General features: G+C 53.2%; 1 protein-coding gene across 1 annotated transcript in view; it reads right to left on the bottom strand.

The window, feature by feature from the left end:
* Window positions 1-19,385, bottom strand: part of LOC117644037 (neural cell adhesion molecule 2-like) — a 290,539-nt gene that overhangs the window by 224,240 nt on the left and 46,914 nt on the right. Inside the window, exon 2 of the mRNA XM_034383224.1 lies at window positions 12,431-12,560. Within this exon, the coding sequence (XP_034239115.1) occupies window positions 12,431-12,560 (130 nt within the window). The remainder of the gene's footprint in view (window positions 1-12,430; window positions 12,561-19,385) is intronic.

Genomic DNA, 19,385 nt, shown 5'->3' with positions numbered 1-19,385 from the left:
GTTTCGGGGTAGTTTCGTTTCTTCTGACTCCTGTGCCCAAACGAGCGCAGATATCGACATGGGGTTTGTTTCTGATGTTAGGGAGGGCCATTGCCCACTAAAGGCACACATTTCGAAAAGTTCACGTTCGTTGGATTGGTCTACGTAGCGTTTGGAATACCCTAAATGTAACTTCCGTGATTGTCCAATGAGAACATACTCGAACTTTCCGCCCCCAGTGTGGCGGTGTGGTTCGAAAATGCTGCCAACTGTCGATGGGGATTCGAAGCTTGGCATGTCTCGAGCTAATTTCAACCGAAGACCAATACGCCAGACTTCTTTCAAAGGTACTTATGCTGCAACGATAAATGTCCTCCGTATATTCAATTTAACTACACAAATTTCGAAAAGGCAGCTCTGGACTTCTCCCCAAGCCAAACTTTTAACTTTCCATGACACAAGCCATCAAAGTGGAGTCCCTGGGAAATAATTGCATGGGTCGCGGAAATCTAAGATGCTGTATACGGTGTCAAAGCGGGCTAGAGCATTATAAAATGGCGTGTTTCAACAATTACCTGTAACTTCCGTGGCACCCTTTACCCAATGTTGCAGCAGCACTAGGTGAAAAAATTTTCCGCTTAAATGTCGGGCTTAGAGTATCAATTGACCCTGGAACGACTTTTAAGCCACAGCAAGCCCGAGTCAGCCGTTAAAGCTGATTTTGACACTTTGTAACTTCCGTGATAACGTAATTTCCGTGATCAAAACACCCACTAAAACGTATGGGAATACCTTATGGCTCATGTTTTGAGGAAGATAGTACAAGGTCTTTACTACCATTGCCATAACTCTAGTATCATCCAGGACCCCAATAATCAGAAAAACTTAATTGGATATTTCTCACTTTCGGCAAATCAGAGACGCCAAAACTACCCCGAAACGTGAGAATCGCTCACTCACTATTTTTGCTAGGACCAATTGAAAACAATAATAGTCGAGGCGTATGGCTGGTGGTGACAAATTATAAGTAGTGATGAATTTGCTACTGGCTGAGGTTACAAAAAATCGTCACTAGATTCTGTCACTCTTGCTTTCACCACCCTTCTTTTGCTTCTCATCTTTTGGGCTCCTACTTCCCACTTCCCCGCCCCCTCCCCTCCCCCCTTCCACTCCTTTGCGGGGACGGAAAGTTCTCCTTGGACGAGCACGGCGTGGCACGGCGTGGCGTTGGCGGTGTGGGCGGGCGCGCGGTTTAAGGGACGTCGCTGCAACAGTTTAGCGGCGGCGCGGCGGCGGCCTCGGGGAGCGGCAGGCCGTCTCTCTCGCTCTCACGGGGCGTCCCTCAATGGTGCGAGGGAGACGGAGCGACGACTCTCGGAATCAGTGTAAGTACCAGGCGGACGGAGCGAGTCGGGGCGCATCCGCAAACACGGCGTCGGGCGCGTCCGCGCGGCCCGGCCCGGGGCGAGGCACAGTGGGCCAGAAGACCGGTGGAGGCGGCCGAAATTCGAGACGGGTTTTCAGCTCCAGATTCGTGAAACAAGGTTCGAACCGAACTTGTGACCCCACCAATGGATTCCTCGTTCGGAGAGCAATCCATTGGATGGGTCACACGTTCGGTTCGAGTCCCATTTATTGACTCTGAAGCTCAAAACGCGTCTAGGGTTTTGGCCGCCTCCGCCGGTCTTCTGGCCCACTGTGCGAGGCCCCGCAGTGGCGGCGCGACGCGGCGCGGCAGTAGTTGCAGAAAACGGGCCGAAATATGCTTACAACTCCAACAGCGCGGCGCGCGCGCCCGAGAAGGGCGTCGCCAACAACTTTATGGTAATCGGATCTTCCCACATTGCTGTGTCGGCCGCGGGGCACACAGAGCGCCGCATATACAGCGGGATTGTCCTCAGACCGGGGAGGGGCGAGGGGGCGGGGGGACGCGGTGTGTTGAGGCAGGTCGCGGTCTCGATGGCCGCGTGGGAACGGCCACGGGGACCGGGAGGGGGGGGGGCATTCAAAGCAGAGGGGAAGCACCGCCGGGGAGGGGTACACTGCCGCCCCGAGCACCCTTTGAGGTGCATTCCTCCACCAAGAAGTACCTCCTCGCTACCCGCGCGCAACGCCGCGCCACGCCACGCCGTGCCACGCCACGCCAAGCCACGCCACGCCAGGGCGTCACGGACCGGCCAGCCCGCGGCCAGCGTGCCGCAGCTGGATAACCCCGTTCCAGGTCCCCGACGCCGCGGCCGACCACCCACACCGTCGCAGGCACGCCCTCCGCACTCTCTCTCTCTCTCTCACACACACACACACACAGAGAGCCCCCTTTCAATCTTAACGACACGATCTCGCTGGCCGTTTGGAGCCCTGCCCTGCTTTCCCTCATCCCCCTCGGCCGCTGAATCCGACCCCGCGGACCCCTCTTCTCTCTCTCTCACTCTCTCTCTCTCTCTCTCTCTCTCTCTCTCTCTCTCTCTCTCTCTCTCTCTCTCTCTCTCTCTCTCTCTCTCTCTCTCTCACACACCTTTCGATGTGCTGGAAGGGTTTCCCAGCGCTTCCTGGACTGCAGCGCGCCGCCGGACACTTTCCATTGGACACAAAGCGCTATTATGCAAAGCATGGCCAAGGCATAGCTGAGGCGGCGGCCCGCGCCTCGCCTGCAGACCGATTCCGAGAGTCGTTTTCGTCGCGCTGTCTCTCTCGCACCTACACGGGACGCCCCATGAGTGCGAGAGAGGCAAAGCGACGAAAACGACTCTCGGAATCAGTCTGCTGGAGTGGCAGCCCTGGAATCCATCGCGCAGGGAAGCGCAGCTGCGCCTTCATGAGACTCGTCAGTCAGTCAGGGGCGCCTCTTGTCTTATTCAAGGAGGTAAGGTGAATGAAGGAGTCTCTAGGAGATTCGTCTCACGCAGCCCGGCCCACGCACGCACATGCATAAATTGTACACTGAGCTTTCGAAGACTGTCGAAACCGCGTCAATCTCCGTGCGATGCTTTCGAACTCGAACCCGTTTCAATTTGCGCGATGACAGCGGTAATAGCGACCCCACGCGTTTATCACGGGACATTTTGGGACGCATTGCCTGCACGTCAACATTGGAAAAAACAATTCGTTATGAAAAGGAATATTTTCGGATGCACACGGATAATTTTGTTCTTGCAGGCAAAATAGGAGACTCTTGCGATTTTCTTTAAAAATGAAAAACACAATTCGCTAGTCGCCACCCCATTTTCCAGGAACACGAAGTTTTCCGGGTGTACGAATGCAAACAAATCATTAGTGTAGCCTATCAGCGACATTGGAGCGCGCACCCCGATCCGATAGGCCGGCCTGGCATGTTCCGAAACGAAATAGAGAGAGCGGCTCGCGATGCAACTGGAGCAGCGACCGTTGACAGTACAAAACAGAAAAGCAACTGATTGGGCTGCGCTCTATCTCTGTCACGCACGCCACTCATTTCCACGAAGCGGAGGAGCGCGCCGTGCCGGCATGCCGCGGCACAGTGGGCCAGAAGACCGGCGCAGCCGGCCAAAACTCTAGACGCGTTTTGAGCTCCAGAGACGCTAAACAGGACTCGAACCGAACGTGTGACCCCACCAATGGATTCCTCGCTCGGAGAGCAATCCATTGGTGGGGTCACACGTTCGGTTCGAGTACAATTTAGCGACTGTAGAGCTCAAAGCACGTCCAGGGATTTGGACCGCTTGCCGCGGTCGTATGGCCCACTGTGCAATGCTCGCAGTGCTGCCGTCGCTTGACGGGCAGGCGAAACGCTCTGCCGCGGACGGGCTGCGTCCAGCGGCGAAGAAAAATCGTCTGTTTGTGGCGCCTACTTTTCCATTTTGAGCAGCGACAGCAAAGCGGAAGCTTGTCCTCCCACGCTCAAAAAAGGTCCCACGAAGTATCTAATTCGCACCAACGAAGATAATGCAGGCATAGTAGAAATTGCTTTGTATGAATTGCTTGAAGGATTTTGCCTCACTAGACAAGGCATTTCTTTGAATTTTAAACCGGCCTCTAGTCATCAAATTTTCTCAGTGCATGTGGAAAATGGTTACACTGATTGACGGAGGGTTCTGGTCCTGATTTAACTTCTGTTCGTCAGAGGAAAAATGGACCGTCTCTCATTTAACGATAGGAACGTTCTTTTTGTCATCTCTCCTGCGCTGCCAATTTTGAATATCAGACCAGCGTTATTTTTCATTGCATCCCGTTATAGCGATTAGTGAAGCAGGAAGAATGCCCTGATGAAAAACGAGGGTGCATCGAACTGGCTCGCTGTGGAGGAAAAAGTTGATATAATGACACAACGGATTCATTCAAAACCTTTGACTGCCCGTCAGAGCACCGGCCTTGCGCAGACCAAGCTTGGTCTGGATATCAGTTGATTTCAGGAATGTGACGTCATATCCTTTGGGACACTGTCACTGTAACTTTCTTTCCAGTGTGAATCGGCCAGATCCAGTCTCTTCGGCGCCCGACTCTAGATGGAACGAATAAAGTGATTTATGCGATCGAAAGAATGTGCCCAGATACTTTTTCATGGAGTCAGCGCACTGACCGAGCCAAGGCCGTTGACACACACCAATCAATTCACCTCTAAACTGCCGAAAATTGAAGGGTGATGCAGGCACAGCATCATGCATCCTGCATCCTTCCACTCCCGACGTTTCCGAAGACATGACTCTTTTCCGCTCCTCGGAGTCGTGCCGTGTACCCAAAGCAAACCGAAGCAGGTGCGCGGAGTATTACCATTGTGAGTCGTGGCTGCCCCATCTTTTTCCCGCGACCCGCGGTATTCCTTGGCCCCGCGAGGGCCGACCAACTCCCTTCACTCATCACGCGGAGAGCCCCGGCCTTTGTTTCGGCCCTGCTGCCAGCCCTGCCAGCCCCGCCAGCCCTACCATGGTATGCAGAGACCTCACCTTTTTTATCGGGTTTCCCGCAGCAACGGTGCACCATTCTCTCCGGACCAGACAACGCCCCCTCCCCTCCCTTCCCCCTCTCTTCCCCCCTCCCTTCCCCCTCCCTTCCCCTTCCCCTTATTCCTCTTCCCCTCCCCTACCGGCTGGCGTGTCTTCATCTTGCAACACACTCCGTTAGCACCGCCCATTGTTGGTGCAGGCGGCCCTTCCGAGAACCCCAGTCATTGATTTTCATACACATGGGGCAGTGAGTCGTAAAGCCCTTCGGAGGCACCCGGGACGCATCGGCCGACCTCACCCTTTTGAGCGCACAGTGGGCCAGAAGACCAGTGGAGGCGGCTGAAACTCTAGACGCGTTTTGAGCTCCAGAGTCGCTAAATGGGCCTCGAACCGGACGTGTGACCCCACCAATGGATTGCTCTTCGAATGAGGAATTCGTTGGTGGGGTCATACGTTTGGTTCGAGTCCTGTTTAGCGACTCTGGAGCTCAAAACGCGTCTAGAGTTTCGGCCGCCTGTGCCGGTCTTCAGGCCCACTGTGAAGCGCGGCGTTGTTTTTTCGCGTGTTGGAGTCAGGGGCCTTATGATAACGCGACAGCAGAAACAAAATCACGGACAACGCACGGCGAGGCACGCAATATCCTCCTTTGAGTTTCCCGCGCGTACACTGCGCAGCCAACGCAGAGGCGGAAATTTTCACGCCGCCGCCAGGGGCGAGAATCTTTCTCTCTTTTCTATTTTCGTGCGTGACGATCACAGCTTTGTTCAATCCTCTTTGATCGGAATGGAAACTGCTTCTCGTTCCGCGCCCGGAGGGGCGTGTCGAATTTGCTTTCGCCTTTGAGTTGCCGGGCTAAACAAGCGACACGCTAAATTAGGGAAAACAATCGGTTTAGTCGATAAACGCGTCCACTATTTGCAAAGAAATCTCCGTCAAAAAGAGTCAAAACTCTCTGAATTTAATTCAAATTTGATTCCAAATTTTCAGATTTTTATATTTTTTTGTAAAGAAAGAAGTGAGCCGATAATTTTTGAAACAAAGGGGGACAACCCAGTCTCTGTCCTTGTTCTTTACAACTTAATCTTTATGAACGAATTTTCATTGGAAAGTAACTAAGGACGAAGTTAACACGCTGCGCGGCGGCGGCGTGGGACCACCCGAACTACTCGTTACGCGCCGAGTATGAATGCCGGCCTGATAGAGGGTCTTCCAGGACCCCCGTGGGACCGAGCACCGCGCGCCCCTCGCTGCACCCTGGCCGGGCCTGCAGACTGATTCCGAGAGTCGTTTACGTCGCTCTGTCTCTATCTCTCACCTGCACGGCACGCCCCGTGAGTGTGAGAGGGACGGAGCGACGAAAACGACTCTCGGAATCAGTCTGCTGGGCGGGCCTGGGCGGCGCGCTGTGTGTTTATGGCACAACACTGCGAACCACGGCAAAGGGAATACGGAACCCTCATTACACGCCACGCCTCGTCACGCCACGCCTTGCCGTGCCTTGCCTTGTCGTGCCCTGCCGTGCCGTGCCCTGCCGTGCCCTGCCGTGCCTTGCCGCGCCGTGCCCTGCCGCGGTGATGCGGAGCTCACCTCAGCCCCCTCCTCTGCAGGGGGCTACTGCCGGGGGCGGGGGGCACGGGGGTCACGGGGAGGGCACCACGCTCGGCTCGCAAACTGACTACGGCGGCGCTCGAAAATTATTTCGAGAGGATCGAACTCGTATTTCGCTGTCCCGCCGCCGCTCGTCCGCCGAATCGTTTGAGATACCCAACCCGAAGTGCTTCAGGGACGTCACAAAGGAAGTAGCGAAACAATCGATTCCATCCGGTCCACCTTTATGGACGGCATGCGGACCAATCAGCCGGGGCCAGAGCACTGTGAAAACGCGACGCTTGAGGGAGAATAATGTGGTGGAGGTGGGGAAACGCCGGGCAAGGTAGGCAAAACCGTTGGCTCTCGTGCACGGCAGTGGAGCGGGTTGCCTATCCTCTGTTTCACAGGCGCTACAAACCGTCACTGGTGCTGTGGAAACGCCGGGCAGGATAGGCAAAATCCTCGACTCTCGTGCACGGCAGTGGAGCGGGTTGCCTATCCTCTGATTCACAGGCGCTAAAAACCTGCGTTTGTGCTTCGGAAACGCCGGGCAGGATAGGCAAAACCCTCGACTCTCGTGCGCGGCAGTGGAGCGGGTTGCCTACCCCGCGATCCGCAGGCGCTACATGCGCCGGCCCGAACTGCCACGCACGCACTGTTCTTGGTGACGCCCCTGGGACGGTCACGCGTGAGAGAGGCGGAGGGGAACGGAGAGAGGAGAGAGAGAGAGAGAGAGAGAGAGGGAGAGAGAGGGAGAGAGAGGGAGGGAGAGAGGCGGGTCGTGTTTACTGCGGGAAGGTCCAGTGGGATTGGGTGGGAAAGGCGTGGCGACAAAAAGTTATTGCGCGGTCGCTTCGCCGCTTCGCACGATTCCTGAGGCACCTGTTGCCTTTTCGCCAGCCCATCCCATTACGCCCGGCGACGAATCGCGAAGCGACAGCGTAGGTACAGTCAAGTCGCATCGGCGCGCCGAATCGGGGCTGCTGAGGCGAGGGCGATCATGCGTGCACTGTAAATGTCTTACGGTGAAGGGCTGCACCAACATATTATGGTGGAGATTCTCCATAATACCAACGATTCGTCAAAATATCTATAAGTTACAGGGAACTCCGAATGGTATGTTATGGAGACAGCTGCACCACCATACTATGGAACATTTTACCGGAGAATCTTCACTGTACAGCACTAAGAGTGTGAACACAATAACGTCCACATTGAACTCTTGACGACTTTTGGTGCACTGCTAGACAGTGGCCTCCTGGTCTCGGAACTCTGTGTGCAGTAGAGCAGTAGAGTCGCCAGAGCGGAGCAGCCATGCATCATGCATGCACACTGTTGCCGCGTTTTACACGCAATGTAGAGAACCTGAAGCAACAGTGTATGCGTATAGGTCCAGCGGAAAAGATACGACTCAACTTTTTGAGGGTACTTGTCTTTCGTTTCAATTATTGGGCCTCTGGTAAGGGGACGCAGTCACAACACATTAGGCCAGAAAACCGGCGAGGGTGGCCAAAATTCTCGACGCGTTTGGAGCTCCTGAGTCGCTTAACAGGACTCGAACCAAACGTGTGACCCCACCAATGGATTGCTCTCCGAACGAGGAATCCATTGGTGGGGTCACACGTGCAGTTCGAGTCATCTTTACGAGGAATCCGATGGTAGGGTCACACGCCCGGTTCGAGTCCTGTTCAGCGACTCTGGGGCTCAAAACACGTCCGGGATGTTGACGGCCCCCACCGGTCTTCTGGCCCACTGTGCAGTGTGCACCCTCCGTGCAAGTTGTGGAAGTCCCGTTCGCTGACTCAGTTGGCCGTCGTCGAGGTTTGCCAGGGTTTTGTGTACTTCCGCACCGCACCCTCCGTTTCGGCTGCCCGTCCCGCCATGCAAAATAGCCAAAACACGCCCTCCGGCCTGACACACTAAATGACCCACTTCCGAGCGCTCCTTGGGTGAAATGTGATGGACTGCTTAGTCGTGGAAGGCCGAAGCCAGCCACCACACTTTCGGAAATAAATTCTTCCTTCAGTCAAAACTCAAATGATGCGTGTTTTAGTCGATGTTGCTGTGCAATTCACTGTAAAAATAAATATCCGGAATAAACGACGGATCCTTCGGCAAAAAAATTGCCAACGGTTCCTTCGTTAATTTACGAAGCTCTTCGTATTTTTACAAAAACCTTCGTAAATTTTTTGAAAGATCTCTGCCGATTTTCCAATCACAATGGAAATTTACGAAGCACCTTCGTAAATCTACAAAGATCCTTCGTAAATTACAGGGAACCTTCGTTTCAAACAAAGAAACTTCTTAATATACACGGATTCTTCGTAATTATACGTCTGGAATTAACGACGGATCCTTCGGCAAAAATTGCCAACACTTCCTTCGTTATTACGAAGGTCCGGGTTTGTTACGAAGACCTGTCGTAGATTAACGAAGCCCGTCGTAAATACGAAGCCCATTCAAATTTACAACAGATTTTGAAATTACGATTTTCGTAAATTTACAAGACCTTCGTAAATTAACGACGAACCTACGTTGTTACAAAAGTCCTGTAGGAAAGAAACATTTACAGTGCACTTTTGGACATTCCCAAAAACCCTTCGAAAAATATTCCGTCGTAAATTCACAACATATTTTTTACAGTGAATACACTTCGGCTTTTAGTATCGCAAGGTTGAGTCCGTTGACTCCACACGGTGCGTCAGACTTTGCAGTGGAGTGCAAGAAGTGACGGACTCCAGGCTTCGCGTCCTTGAAGCGTGTTTGTGTTACGGTGTCGTCCCCGACGTCACGGCGCGTCGCGGCGTTCGGCAAACAGAGAGGCTGCGGTCGGCGTGGCGCGGCGCGGAGCGGCTTGGCGAGCCGTGAAACGCGCGGCGCCGAACAGTGGCGTAGATGCTCTGTCTCTCTCGCACTCGTGGGGTGTCCCCGTCGGGGTGCGAGAGAGACAGAGTGACAACGACGCCGTTCGGAGTCGGCCTATGCGAAGCCGGCGCCGCCCAGGTGGAACGCCCAAATGGAGCCCACTTCCAGCGGCGGCGCTATTCCCCGCCTGGCAGGCCACCGCGCCCCGCCCCGCCCCGCCCCGCCCCACCGCGCCCCGCCGCGCCCCGCCGCGCCCCGCCGCGCCCCGCCCCGCCCGGCCGTCGAGCAGTCAATGTCATTCCCTTTGACTCCGGCCTACAGTGCCCCGCGCGCGTAACTTTTCATTAAAGCCGCCCAGTTGCCGGTTTGTGCCGGGGCCGCCGTGCCGTGCCACGGCCGGGCTTGTTCCGGCGGGGCCAGCGGCGCCAGCGGCTCAAACAAGCGCACGGCTCTTACTCGCCACGGCGCGTCGCTGCGCCGCGGCACAGCCAACTCCCGTCCCCTCCTCTGCTTCTCTCCAGAAAGACCCTCGGCCCTCCTCTCCTCTCCCGAAACACCCTCCCCTCTCCCCTACCCTTCTCTGTCTCACTCTCACTAGATTTTTCCCTAACCCGCTTTTGAGTAGGCAATCTCTGTGAGATAAATGCCCGAATGCCGACAAATAGCATGGCAAAACTAACAGTGAAATTTCATATACTCTCACTCAATTGTACCTTTTTTCAATCAGTGGTTGATGACCCCCTCGGCCTCCAGTCTCACTCGGTCTCAGACGACTGGGGCATCACACCACTGGTGCTCAGACCACTGGGGTTTCACACCACTGGGATATCACACCACTGGGATATCACACCACTGGTGCTCAGACCACTGGTGCTCAGACCACTGGTGCGCAGACCACTGGTGCTCAGACCACTGGTGCTCAGATCACTGATACTCAGATCACTGGTGCTCAGACCACTGGTGCTCAGACCACTGGTGCTCAGACCACTGGGGTCTCAGACCACTGGGATCTCAGAACACTGACTGGTGCTCAGACCTAGGGATGCAAAAATACCGGTAAGATTCAAAGTTACGTAAATTACGGTAAAATACGGTATTTTACCGTATTATACAGTAAAATTGGGTAAAATTGATTTTTCTTGACTTAAAGAAGTAACTGTGGTTCTTCTTAGGAAATAGGGGGAAAAGAGGTTCATTTGGGTGAGGGTGTATCATTAATTATCGGCCGCATCGTTCCAAACATGGTTGCAAACCATCATGACTCAAGGACAATGTCGCATATTTGAAATAGACAAGGACGAAAGACCCTGTGGGTCAAAAATATGAACTATTCTCCCACTAGACCCTCCTAAATTAATTTTGAATCTGAGTGCTTTTCACTTATTCCTACTGGGCTGGATTAAGAAATGCGTAGAGCAGCAAAGTTAACAGCCCAAATATACTTAAGAATTAACAAAACGGGCGCCGTTTTTCTCGTAATCCAAGTAAGTTGTCTCAATTCCATGAAGAAACTTTTTTCCTTAAAGGCTGCAAGGTGTCCAACAACCATACCAATGTTCATTACACTTTTCAGCTCAAATTTCTAACAAATATCTACCCCTAGATTTACCTCTTTTTTAAGTAAGTTAAAATTATATGAACCTTGGCAACAAAGAAAGGTTTTTGATTTGCCTTTCGGAGATTTGGGTCGCGTAAATGGATTTTGATTTCCACAAGTTTTGCAAAAGAAGAGAACATTAACTTCACATTAATTTTAAGTGGCAAGACGTCTTACACGTACACGGGGTGGCACGAGAAGCAGATACAAACCAAGAGTTCAAAAGAAGCGCTATTTTCAGTCCGCACGTCCTGTCTAATCGTATGGAAGCTAAAGAAGTTCAAATAAGTCAATATTTCAAAATTACCGAAAAATACCAATTTTACCGGGGTCTCCGTAAAATACGGTATTTTACCGTATTATACCGTTCTTTACCGGTAATATTACCGGCCTTTACATCCCTACTCAGACCACTGGTGCTCAGACCACTGGGGTCTCAGACCACTGGGATCTCAGAACACTGACTGGTCCTCAGGCCACTGGGGTCTCAGAACACTGGGCTCTCAGACTACTGGGGTCTCAGACAGACCACAAGGCCTGAGACCACTGGGGTTCAGATCACTGGGGCTCAAACGTGAATGGCAACACCCTGGCCCCTCACCTCCTCTCGCTGCAAAACCCTCCCCCTCTCCCTAAACACCCTCCCAGTGAAGAAATGTCCACAGGTAAATGTCCGGTCCGTTTTTGTCCATCGATTTTTCGTCTATGCACACAATGTCCAAGGTAGAATGTCCAATAATTTAATGACCACCCCTAATAAAGGCCTGAGGTTTTTTCGGCACCGAACGAATGTGGTCGACATGCATCATGCTAACATGTGGAGGATCGTTTGCGAGTGGAGGTCTGAGGAACATGATCTCCACCAAGTACTTGGTGGGGTTGGGGCTGGACACATCCATGTCATCCATGGGCATGAATGAGAAGAATGAGATGTGCCGACGCACGATTCATATTCTGCCCAATAGCTACGAGGATTACAACGAAAGGTGGAAGGAATTTCAGGTACTTACACTACAAACCTAATTGTCTACCAAGTACACACTTACAAATACATGCTTGGCAAGTACACACTTGCAAACGCCTATGCTTAGCATGGAGTTAAACGGTGCCAAGCATGCGTTTTGTACGTGTAAACTTGCCAAGTATGCATTTGTAAGTGTGTACAAAGTACACAGGTTTGTAGTGTAGAGACAATTGCGTACAACATCAAGGTGCAGCCATTGTTAGATGCTAAATGCCATTTGGAAGCCATGCCAAATAAAATTGTTTGAGAACGGACTTAGTTAATTTGTCACTATGGATAAACAAATAGTTGGACATTTGAAAATGCGGCCATATAATTCGGGGGCATTCTTTCCACGTGGACATATTTCTTCACCGGACATTATTTCCTAACGGACATAAATTAAGTGGACATTTTTTCAGCGGACATTAGTTCCTGAAACCCCCTCCCCTCCTCCAAGACTCTCCCTTCTCTTACCTGTACAGCGGCAGCCCCGCGTCGTCCTTGAACCACAGCACCATGTACACCTTGTCGTGGCTGGGCGCCGTGACGTCACAGGGCAGCTGCACCGAGGTGCCCTCCACCGACATGACGGGGAGCGCCGTCGCTGCAACAAGAACAGGGGGAGCATGAGCACGAGCAGCGGACCGAGAGTCTTCTTCGTCGCTCTAACTCTCTCGCACCCGTCGGGAGCGCCACGTGAGTGCGAGAGAGACAGAGCGACAGACTCCAGGACTGCGAGCGAAGTGCGGGGAAAAACGGTCCGCGCGTGCGCGCGACGGTGATGTATGGCTGAGTGCTATTCAACCACTATTCAGGCACACACTCTCTAACGACTACTTGCGCAATTACGGCGGGACAAACACACTCACTGCCTTTCGGGTCGCCGGGCCGCGGACAGGACCGCCGCACCAACTTGGCGTCGCACAGTGGGCCAGAAGACCGGCGCAGGCGGACAAAACTCTACGCGCGTTTTGAGCTGCAGAGTCGCGTAACAGGACTGGAACCAAACTTGTGCCCCCACCAGCGGATTCCTCGTTCGGAGAGCAATCCATTGTTGGGGTCACACGTTCCGTTCGGCATCTTTAGTGACTCCGGAGCTTAAAACGCATCTGCAATTCGCACCGCCGTCGCCGGTCTTCTAGCCCACGGTGCGGTCGGGTGGTACCATCTCGCGTCACGGTGCTAAACCGATGTCAAATCTACGACCGAACACCACCTCTTCAGCCATAGTACAAACGAACTTTGACAAAATATCTGTAAGGTACACAGACTTTTCGAAGGTAAGTTACGAAGTCAGCTTCACCACCATAATACAGAGAATTTTCTCCATGATATGGAGAATCTTCACCTTACGGCTTTTAGAGTGCGGGTTCATCAAGGCTGATCCCGACACCGCGGTTCATCGCTCTGTCTCTCTCGCACTCGTGGGCCGTCCCGTAGGGGGTGCGAGAGAGACGGAGCGCAGAATCATCCCGCCGGCGATCGAACGCCGCCAGGCACGCCGCAATCGCGGGGACACTGCAGGCCGGGCCGAGTTGGCGGCAACTTGAAAACGGGGAGGGAAGTGGGACCGGATATGGGAAGTTGCCAAAATTGTGGCTCCTTTTGGCTCCTAAAAAAATGAAAAAAATATCTCGTTCTAAATTTTTTTTAGTATTTTTCCTGTATTCTAGGGGTCATTCTAAACGCATTTCCGAAGGAGGCCAGGATTTTCTCGCACTTCGATTTTTCCCCTATACTTTACATGGGGGAATGGCACGGAAGTTACCGAAAATGTGCATGGCACGGAAGTTACATCATCAAACAAACCGCGAAAACGGACCAACCCGTTCACCAAATCGAACAGGTGTCTCGCCTAAAGTTTAAAAGACGTGAAAGCGCAAAATGGCCAGGTGGACTGAAGTCGGTAGGTCGAGTAGCAAGCTCGCTATTGATGACACGGAATGTTACACACAAACCTGACACATGCCGGATTTTTACCTTCGATGGTCTAGCCAGCCGGAATGGAGCCCTCCAGCGAAAATCCACCTACCGCGCTGGAAAGAGGAAACCGTGCTGCTGATTCTGGACGCTGAGCCGAACTTTTCCCGCTACAGGTTCGGCGCTGAGGCGCGAAACTAAAGCTGACGATGTTTGAAAACCAGTACACGGTGGACATTTTTTCATCCAATAAAGCAGGAGGTGAGAGTCACAGGAAGAAATTGCTATCCAAGGGTGTCATAAAGGGTTGCCAACGGAACAAAAGGCTGTTCGCGGATTTGCTCTCCGACAAATAGTTCAGGAGATGTTCGCCTTGGAACACGGACTTTTTGGACAATGGACAGCACGGAAGTTACATTTTGCCCAGTTTTAGCCTGTTTTGACAGGAAAATGCTTGGACTGCATGCTCGGTTAGTGTGTGGGATAGCAGGGGAGATGAAGCCCAGTCATAGGAATCAAACCGCAGGTCAATACGTCGAAAAATAAGGAAACTGTGGCCCAAAGACACAAAAGGACCCACAATTTTGGCAACTTCCCATATACACATGCTAATGTCGGCCGGGGACTGCGGAAGCGCGCCGAGCCGTGCCCTGCCGTGCCGTACACTGCCTTGCGTTGCCGTGCCCTGCCGTGCCGTGTCGTGCCGAGCCGCCGCGACCGAAAAGTATGGAGATGCGGCAGCACTTAGGGCCGCGTTGCCGCATTCGTCTTGCACACGAGGCGCCGCGCAGCGCCGCCCGCAGACAGCGAGGCGCCGCGCCGAGTGACGTCACTCTGGCGTGGGGGAGACTGGGGAAGGCGCGATCGCATTTGAAAAGTCTAGACCACACACACGCAAAAAAGACTTCTTGAACAAAAAGAACATAACAATCTTAAAATTAGTTTATTTTTTCAATCCGTTGTAAGAAAAAACTATTATTGTGTGTAAACATTTGTTTTCTTTTTTAGCAGATGATACGTTCACGTATCAGCGTGCTTGTACTCTCGTGCAGAGAGTACCGAGTTTCCGGCTAGCCAGGCAGGAGTTGCCTCGTTGCCTGACTAGCAAGCCTAGAAGAGGCCGAGCGCCTCGCTGGCAAGGCACCGGCTGGCTCGCCTGCCTAGAAGATTATGAGCGGAGGGCCCGCAGTCTGCCGCGCCGCGCCGTCGCCCGCCGCACCATGAATCGGGGCGCCTGCGGGGCCTCGGGTTGCGCGCGCGGCGTATAACCTCGACACCCAGCTCTCTAGTACTCAAGAAGTGCGTCCCTCGCGTTGCGCGTCGTCACGAGACGCTGCTAGCACGCATCGCGTAGCTGCCCCCCTCGCCCATTCCCTAGCCGAGACGCCACGTCCCGCCGCGCCCCGCCACACCCCGCAGCAGTCTACACACACACACGCACTTGAGCCTTGAGTGCGTAGAACGCGTAGTTCAGCGCCCCCCGAACCCCTGCCCCTCTCGAGAAGCGGCGCGTCGGCAGTGTGCGCCACTCTTGCTTATCTATCTTGAGGTCGGGTTCGGGTGGCGCGCCGGCCGGCCGGCCCCGCTTGGAGATGTGGCTGACACGCCGCGTGCCGCAAGGCGCCTTGCCCTAGTACCGAACACAACTTTTACGGGTATTGAGTATTTATGTGATTAGCCACCAAATTGTGCATCCTCGCGTTGAAACAACGAAAATGATACCCAACACAAGTGGTATCGGACATATGAGTGCCCCACCGTCATTGCGAACATGTTTAACACAAAACAATGGCACGTTAGGATATTCAAAAGTTATACTAAAATTGACATTTCCATGAATTACCATGTGTAACAAATTTGTCAAAAAAAGAGTTCCGAGTGTTTACTCTTTGAAATAAATTGACAAAATGTCACATTCATACATTGAAATAAACATTCCCATAAGTATCATCTGCTTTCACGTTAGCGTTAGCGTTAACGTTTTTTTTTAACCAAAAACGAAAAATTAAGAAACATTTTTTGTGTATTGTCTGTGTGGGTGGAGAGAGAGAGAGAGAGAGAGAGAGAGAAAGAGAGAGAGAGAGAGAGAGAGAGAGAGAGAGAGAGAGAGAGAGAGAGAGAGAGAGAGAGAAGGGGGGGGAGGCAGGGAGGAGGGGAATTAGTTCCAGCAGAAAACTGTCATTTTTTTTGCACTTTTCTGACAAGCTTGCAAGCGGAAATCGAAAGTTAAAGCCGGTTAAAGCGATCTATCCAATCCGAATGAGCCCTCTATTATGAAATAAAATTTCCATATCCGCTTGCTGCTTGTCTGCTCCCGTGAGAGTGTGGAACGAACGTTTCGAATGCCAGTCCGCGTTGCTGCATCCTCCCCAGCCAGCAGCGCTGCACAGCTGCACGACACAGAGTGCACACACAGCAGCGACGGAGATCAGGTGGGCCCTAAAAACAGAGACGAGAATATGGAAAGAGCAGAGAGAGAGAGAGAGAGAGAGAGAGAGAGAGAGAGAGAGAGAGAGAGAGAGAGAGAGAGAGAGAAAGAGAGAGATTGTAAAGTTACAGCATGCAGAACGAAGCGAAGCGAGGTCCTCAAAAAGGGCGGGGGCGGTGCGCTTATGGACATGAGGCCGTCGGCGGGGTTCGCGGATTCAAATTGTTGGTGGAGGAGGCGGCGGGTCGCATGGGAACGGCGCGGCCTGCGGAGGCTCATTCCGAACTTCGTCGCTCTGTCTCTCTCGCACTCGTGGGGCGTACCGAAGAGGCGCGAGAGTGACGGAGCGAGGAAAGGCCGTGTTCGGAGTGGAGCTTCTGCCCCATGCCCGCCGTGGCGCGCCCTGCCGGCTGCACCGCTCATTTACATCATTTAACGCCGCCTGTTCTTTCCCTATCGTTGCTCATGCCCCCTCCAGTGCCCCTCCAGGGCCCCGCCGGCCCTCGCCGCCTTTAGGGCCACGCTTTGTTTTGATTCATTGCGAGGTAGACGGGGCCTGACAAGAAGCCCGGCCACTCTCGCTCTCTCTCTCTCTCTCTCTCTCTCTCTCTCTCTCTCTCTCTCTCTCTCTCTCCCTCTCTCTCCGTGCCGCTCCCCGCGGCGAACTGCGGAAGAAGCGCTGGTGGGGGCAAACTCGCTTGCAAACTAGACGCCAAACTGACCGAAGCTCTGGCCACGCGGCCAGTGTGCCGTAGTGGGCCACACACACACACACACACACACACACACACACACCACACACACACACACACACACACAGAGTGCCGTAATAGGGAAGGAAGCGCACTGTAAGTACAATCGGCAGATCGATCCCGAACACACTACACTGGTAAACCTGAAGCGTACGCTTGTGGACTTTCAAGCTTGAAGTCGAGCGTAGACAAGAAATCCTCCCATGTTTAGATAGACGCGCAAGCGGAGCGGAGCAATGTGGTTCTAATGAACAGAGAGGCTTCCTGTTCCTTTCATAGTGTGGAGTTTGCCCCGGAGCTTTATTCGAGTAGAGATGCACCCTGGACCTGCTTGCCTCCGCCAGTGCAGCAGTGGTGAAATATCCCTCCACGCGAACGGCAGCCGGGCGAGCAATCTCCAAGTTTTGTCTCGTCTCTCCGAAACAGTGGCGCGGCAGGGGCAGCACACCGGCAGGGGCTCCCAAACGCTCGGGGAATGAATTGGGGCTCCGGCAATGCACCCAGCACACGTGTTCCTCGTCCGGGGACCTAGAATTAGGTCCTGCTGCACGGTACACCGCTGAAACGGCACCCTTAATTGACTTCTTGCGTCAATAAAAACTTTTTCTTCTTACAAAAAAACAAGAAATTTCATAATCAAGAAAGCATTTTTTTATGATGGTGATGGTGTTGAAGCGTAGTTGTACGTTTTTAAAGTGAAGACCTTTTCACTCGCATCCTCCAGGGGTTGAGGCATTAATGACCGAGTAGGAATGATTCTACAATAAATGGCCCATTGGTCACATCACTGATTCAAACTACCTACTGTACATATTTTATGCTACAAGAATATTACTGCAATGCCTACTGAAGAACTTTAGAAACTTACGGCAAAATTTTGCAATAAGAGTATTACAATTCTGCAAAGACGCCTACTAAAAGAATATGCAGTATAAATTTACTGCGCATGAATTTGCAATATAAGAACAACAAAAGGCTTTTGTATGTCACAATAATCAAGGGATGTGTTAATCGCAAAATATTGCAATGGCTAAATTGTTGCATCCCAAAGTTGCGATAAGTCGCTAGAACTACAAAAATCGTTCTGAAGTGAAAGTATCTCAAGATTAACGACAGAGATAGGGGCTCCATGAGCTATACTCCACAATTGAAGTGTGGAGACTGCGAACCCTGCACTTCCAAGTGTGAAGACTTCTACGCCAGCAAGTGTGCAGTTGTCCACGTTTGGTTTCACAGGGTGGAGTTTAGGCAGTGGCTTTCCCTGCGCACGGTGAGTGCGGCACCGCGTCGGCGGGTCACAGTGGGCCAGAAGACCGGTGGAGGCGGCCAAAACTCTAGGCGCGTTTTGAGCTCCAGAGTCGCTAAACAGGACTCGAACCGAACGTGTGACCCCACCAATGGATTGCTCTCAGAACGAGGAATCCATTGGTGGGGTCACACGTTCGGTTCGAGTCATGGTTAGCGACTCTGGAGCTCAAAACGCGTCTAGAGTTTTGGCCGCCTCCACCGGTCTTCTGGCCCACTGTGCGGGTGCGGGGGACGCGTGTTTGGCGGCCCGTTCGGTTTTGATGCGGTTTGCGGTGCACGGCGCTCCACGGGGCCGGGAGGCCGAAAGGAGCGATTGATGAATAAGGAATGAGCTTCTGGCGGCCGACACACGAAAAAGGCTGGGCGGGCGGGTCGCTGTATGACGGCAAAAGAGGTCTGTCCACCGCACGCAGCACGGGCCGCCTAGGCGCGTATCACAACACAAACCGCCCGCCCAACTCGGACAAAATTTCTTGCCCAACTCTGCTAATTTCATCCCGTCCCCTCTCGAGAGCGGAGTACTCTCTCTTAAAAAAAAAGATGCGGTGGTCGAGGGTGGGCCCAGACCGCATCCACCAAGGCGCGCGCCAAGGTGACCGATATTCAATGTTTCAGAACAGAGCCGCTTGGCCCTCCCTCCCTGGGGCTACTCGTTGCCCCAAAGTTTGCCCGGGCTGACATGGGTCTGGCTGGCTGTCGGTGGGGTGGGGCTGACACGGCGTGGATGGACGGGCACGGCACGCCATGGCACGGCACGCAAAGTGCTGCAAACAATTAATACTGACCGGGGAGTTGGTTGCCTTGAGGGGAACGGGAGGGGAATGTGTCAAAGGATTGGGCGATCGCCTCACACCGCAACTTGGAATTTAATTGCACTCATATGAGGAGTGAGGGGCGGCAGTGGGTCGGCCCCGTCTTCGCCGGGACGGCCAAGTTTCTGGAACGGAAGGCCTGGGTCCTCCAAGGTTCCCACGTCAAATCCTCACGCTGGAAACGACGGGGAGGGGGGATATTCCCCACA

The sequence above is a fragment of the Thrips palmi genome, unplaced genomic scaffold (assembly GCF_012932325.1).
Source record: "Thrips palmi isolate BJ-2018 unplaced genomic scaffold, TpBJ-2018v1 HiC_scaffold_17, whole genome shotgun sequence".
In the NCBI taxonomy this organism is placed as follows: domain Eukaryota; kingdom Metazoa; phylum Arthropoda; class Insecta; order Thysanoptera; family Thripidae; genus Thrips; species Thrips palmi.
The sequence above is the reverse complement of the archived record's forward strand: the minus strand, read 5'-3'. Positions and strand labels throughout refer to the sequence as shown.